This window comes from Poecilia reticulata, linkage group LG3, assembly GCF_000633615.1.
Source record: "Poecilia reticulata strain Guanapo linkage group LG3, Guppy_female_1.0+MT, whole genome shotgun sequence".
NCBI lineage: Eukaryota > Metazoa > Chordata > Actinopteri > Cyprinodontiformes > Poeciliidae > Poecilia > Poecilia reticulata.
In genome coordinates, this window is record NC_024333.1 from 27,936,520 (window position 1) to 27,942,252 (window position 5,733).

General features: G+C 34.4%; 1 protein-coding gene across 3 annotated transcripts in view; it reads right to left on the minus strand.

Annotated features, from left to right (window-relative positions):
- The window catches only part of LOC103462785 (interferon-inducible GTPase 1-like), a 7,425-nt gene that overhangs the window by 831 nt on the left and 861 nt on the right, over positions 1 to 5,733 (minus strand). The window contains exons 2-4 of one of the 3 annotated variants that reach the window (XM_017303911.1): positions 4,390 to 4,478; positions 2,830 to 3,391; positions 2,655 to 2,710 (exon numbers count right to left, since the gene is read on the minus strand). In XM_017303911.1, the coding sequence (XP_017159400.1) occupies positions 2,655 to 2,710; positions 2,830 to 3,385 (612 nt within the window). In that variant the 5' untranslated portion in view covers positions 3,386 to 3,391; positions 4,390 to 4,478. Of the gene's footprint in view, positions 1 to 638; positions 2,711 to 2,829; positions 3,392 to 4,389; positions 4,479 to 5,733 lie in introns of those variants that run through there. The other 2 variants (XM_008405781.2, XM_017303910.1) reach the window with 2 other exon arrangements.

The following is a 5,733-nucleotide window of genomic DNA, read 5'->3' on the forward strand; positions in this document are numbered from 1 at the left end:
GGCATTGACAAATGAGGATTTACCAGAACCGGTCTCTCCAGTGATTGCTATGTTTAGTGGTACATTGTTTTTACTTTCCAGATATTCTCTGATTCCTGCAGCTGCTACGTCACTGCTGTTTCCCATAGCATTTTTCATTGCTGGCATCATTTCTGGATCTGCTTCCCACGGTTGCTCCATGCTGATCTATGAACACAAGAAAGACATAAAACATGTAAATACTGTTATGGATAAATTAATCTGTGTTTCTCCTTTATCTCTTTTAGCTGCTTTCATGTGCAAACATTTATGCACATACATATGTCAGTTTAAGAAAATGACTTCACAGGCCTGCACCCTCATTAGGGTGTAGCCTAGATAGATGCGATAAAGGAGGAGAATGCTATAGTCTGGGGCCACTTTTTGTTATCCTCTAAGGAAGCAAATCGATCTTCACAGGAGATAAGCCAGTGTTGTGTCAGAGTAACATACATACAGCAGGTATGCACATGTGCATTAGAGGCATTTAGAGGAACTGTGTGGATGAATGCCGTGTCCAAATGGTTCAGCCTACAGGACAAGATACAAAACATAAGTCTATAAATTGTTTTTTTTAGTTGATTTATGACTAGGCGTGGCATAATTACTTTGAAAAAGAGAGAAGTAAGTCTATAGAAAATCACTCTTATTATTCTGTCTCCTCTATTTTCAAGAGTGTAACAGCAGCTCATTTGTCTGCAGCACAGAGTCAAYAATGAATCTTAATATTTTGATCTGAAAAGGTGCATCTCTCTTTTCCCTCCATTGTTTATGTGTCACTGGTGTTGCATAAGATGCAACACCTAGTAAAGAGAGGAACGCAACAGTATATATTTTACTAAGTTAAATTACAAACATAGTAATGTACAGTGACTTAGTTAAGTAACTTTAATCTGATTACTGGATTGGAAATATTAATGTGTTAGATTACTCGTTACTGAAACAAGGGGTCAGACTAAAGTAATGCTTTTCTAAGTAACATGTTACTGACATCATTGTTTATGACATTTCTGCTCAAGCTATGTACAGATTTGTCAGGTTTCCTTTATGTGTCTCAGCCAATGATAAACTCATTCTTACGTGTTTATGCATATTTAAAATTTAGCAATGACGGAGATTGGATTAATTACTAGTTGTTTTAATAATTTCTGTCAGCAACTGTTTATAGTTATTAATAGGTCAACATTATTGTTGCACAACAGGGACAAAGGAAGAAGTACTGAGGAGGAACAAATGGAATTAGATGCTGTCAAGAAGGAACAAGATTCTCATGATGAGGGATGATTGTTGTTACAATACAGATAACTTTTGTGGATTATAAATTTTAAAAAAAAATCTACGTACATAAATTATGTGTAAAGCACTCCACACTGAAGTCAAACTGTACATGACAGACAAGATTATGTAATGTTTATTTTTTTCTGTCAAAATATTTAAACGATATAAAGCAGTTTAAAAGCAAAATCAATTTCCAATCTGTCTAAAAACATATACAATCATTTCAAAAATAGCTCAACATTTAATCTAAAACACTTATACAGTGCACACATTTCAGATCTAAATGAAAACAAAAACATTTTCTATATTGTCTTTTGATGCAGAGACCAACAAGAGGACAATTTATACAGAAAAATCAACCAACAATCATCCAGAGAAAACCCACCTCTGCATAGACCGAACATGAAACTACATGCAGATAGACTCCAGGGTGGGATTAAAAACTACAAATGTCTTGTTACAAAGCATCAGTGCTAACTCCGGCTCCACCATGCAGCCCACAAACCAACCAGTTTAACAATCATTTTTAAAATCAAAAAAATTCAAGAGGGTCTGAAAACATCCATAATTACTCAAAATAAAGTTCTTAAAATGCTTACAACCCTAAAATTACAAACATACATTATGATTCATATAAAATAAAAACGTTTTTCTCTATAACTTTCTAGTTTCTGCACACATGGGGGTCAGCAGATGATACATGCGACTAACCTCACTTGACTGATAACATAGCAATTCTGAACCATGTTTGCAAGATCTAAATGAATAAAGGTATCTGTGTTTTATTTATTTTTGTTCAGGACTTTGTCAGAGACCCTCTGAGCATCTTCAGCAAGTAAATCAAGGAAAAGCTTCAAAAGTTTGTAGGTCGTGACAGCAGAGAGACTCATAGATAATGGGATTCCAACAATTGGAATAAATCTGAATACTTCCTCTGCTACCATTAGTGCAGCCCTGGTTGAAAGCTGAAGAATCACCTTCTTGATGAGTTCATGAGTTATGTTTTCTGCAGCCAATTGAGAAGTGAGGACAGCCTTCAGCTCATCATATGGTATACCTGTTCTGAAAGCTGTCCTCTTTAGAGATCCAATACTTAGACCAAACCCAGTCACATAACGGGTGACAGCACCAACCAGCAAAGCCAGATCAACACCAACAGAAAGCCCTGGAACTGGAACAGCTGCTACAACTCCTGAAAGAGCAGTAAGACCCCATATTTGACGCTTAAAAACCTTTTTCTTCTTTTCAATGATATCTGGGAATATGTAGGTAGAGGATAACAGCAGAGCGTCTCTCTTGTGATCAGGTAGATCCGTCTCTAAGGTGTATCGTAGGTGAGGGAAATCATACAGATTGATGTCATGGCTGGACACCAGGAAGACCTGTGGRGACTCAAATCCTTGATCCTTAAGACCTGTGTTAAAACAGGAAACATTCATGTTATAMATCTTTGCAGTTTCATCTATTTTCTTTTAAAGTATATTAAAAATGTTTTAACACTCTTCARAACAACAGCCAGTGGACGACGCTTACTTTTAACACAATCATCTCTGATCTGTGTTAAGGTATTCTCTTGGCTGAAATCCTTTTTTCTTTGTTCATCTCGTAAATTATGGTCAACCTTTGAGCGAACAAAGTAGAAATTCTTCCCCATCTTCTTGATCTCCTTYGCAAGTTTAGCATCATTTTCTCTGAAGCGATCAGCTGAGATGATGATGAAGAAGTCAAACTTCTTWAATCCAACAWGATTCAAATASTTTTTAGCTGGAAACCTGGTGGTTCCGATTCCAGGAAGGTCACTGAAGATGATATTGGGATAGTTTGGATGAGRATATTCTTTTACCTCCAAGGTGGTTTCTTTAACACCAGTTGGAGCAGCATCTTCACTGTCRTCTTCTACCTCTCTGAAGGCATTGACAAATGAGGATTTACCAGAACCGGTCTCTCCAGTGATTGCTATGTTTAGTGGTACATTGTTTTTACTTTCCAGATATTCTCTGATTCGTGCAGCTGCAGCATCACTGCTGTTTCCCATAGCATTTTTCATTGCTGGCATCATTTCTGGATCTGCTTCCCACGGTTGCTCCATGGTGAACTATGAACAAAGAAAAGACGAGTAATCAGGAAAAACATGTAAATATGATGTGATTGTTATTTTAATAAATACCAAACATGTACCGACCATAAGTATGTCATTGGTGACATATGTAGATGTTTTACAACCTGTCAATTTCTTATCAGAGTACCTTGTCAGTTATTCTGATGGTTTCTTCAAACATCCAACATAACTTTGGAAGATATAAATAAAAACCATGTTGTGCATGAACGATTTGCCTTAGACTAGAAAGACTATTTATGTACTATTGTCTTATAACAATACAATTATATGTGCTATGTTTTAAAACTCAAAGATGCGTAAATGATTTAGTGATCACACTACTAACATATAAAGTATGTAGTGCCTATATACTTAGAAAACATTCTAAATATATGTTGAGTGTAATTTGATCACAAAAATACTACACTTAGGATATACTAATCAAGCACAGTTATATCACATAAAACACATTTATATTACATAAAAAGCTGTATATTTAAAGTATACAAAGTATAAATTCAGTTGTTAAAAAAAGTATATGATAGTACTCTAAGTACACTTTAAATTGTGATTTTCTACTATTTAATTACTATAAAAATGCACTAAGTACAAAATTAGCTGTTCCAAAATAATATGTTTCAAGTATACTGATGATTAGTCTGACTTAAAGTATGCTCAAGTATGCTAAAATTCAACATACTTACTATATTTATTTGTCACCTGGGTAACTTTGGAAGACATAAATAAAATAGATAAAAACCATGTTGTGCATGAACAATTTGCCTGAGACTGGAAAGGCTAAAAGTAAAGTATTTATATACTGTTGTCTTAAAACAATGCATATCATTATATGTGCTATGTTTTGAAACTCAGAGATAAATTATTTAAAACCAGCTTTACACAATGTATTTGTGAAGGATTAAAATACAGCCAGGATGAAGGCAGTCCCAATATGAACTGTGTCATAAATGCTGTAAGAAAGTCCAGTAACTTACAGATAAACAGGTGAAAAGGAGGGCAACAGTCAAACCAATGTAAACAGCAGGATGATAGAAGGATGGCCACAGCAGATGTAGCTGAGAAACTAACAAAAGACAAAAGGTTAGAGAAGAAGAGTCAGAAAAAATTATTAAAAAAACAGCCTTAAAAACTGGAAAGGATGAATGTTGGGATGAAAACTAGGGCTGTAGTGATACAATAATCTTACGATCTGATACACAATATTCTGTTCACGATACAATATATATTGCGATGTTCAGCAAACAATACAATTCAATACACTTTTGCGATTTTCGTGAAATATTGTGACTGTTATAGAGTTGGATTTAATTAATTTAACTGAAAACTGATTAAAAACACCAACTACACAATACCTGGCTCTGGTTGGACATGGACACAGACTTAAAGTCAACAGCTGGACAAAATGAATCAAAGAAGTGGTGATAAAACATGTTTCTTTTAATTGAAACAGTACAAATTGTAGCTTTCATGCATTTGTAAAGTAAATAAAGTGCACCAAGTACCCTGCTCTGAATAGTTTGATACCTTTTTAACCTAGACACTTAACATCTGAAGGAATCACTTGCGGATGAATATTGATTTTTTTTCTAGGAAAGAAAATATCGATATATATCGCAAAATCGATATTATTACACAGCCCTAATGGAAACAGGTTGTTCAACTTACTAAAGGAAACCACTGAGGGTGAGCAGAAGACAAAAACCATAAAAAATGACTATATTCATTTAGTCATTTGAAAATGACTAAATTAATTTTAATTACAACAAACACAACTCAGCAAAAACTAAATGGAGTAAGAATTGAAAGGAGTGTCACAGGAAAAACAGGAAGGACAAAATACCCTCTCTTTTGTCTTTACTTTGACCTTCTCCTTATTTGTTCAATAGGCCTTGCCATGTCCTGTTTATTATTGATTATATTCTGTATTCACTTCTTTTCATAGGTTGTTGTCAAATGAGTTCACTTCTTTGTGCTTAGTTTCTCTATTTATTCTTCTGTATTTGTGGATTCTTGATTTTTGGAAGATATAAATAAAAACCATGTTGTGCATGAACGATTTGCCTTAGACTAGAAAGACTATTTATGTACTGTTGTCTAATAACAATATAATTATATGTGCTATGTTTTAAAACTAAGAGATACGTAAATGATTTAGTGATCACACTACTAATATATAAAGTATGTAATGCCTGTATACTTATCTATCAACAGCGATAGATTAGCATCGCTGTTGGCCTGAGTTAACCTGGGAGTGGTAAAGGTTTTGCACTCGTGGTCAAAAAGAAGGAACAAAGTAAATGTTTGTTTAATGAAGGAGG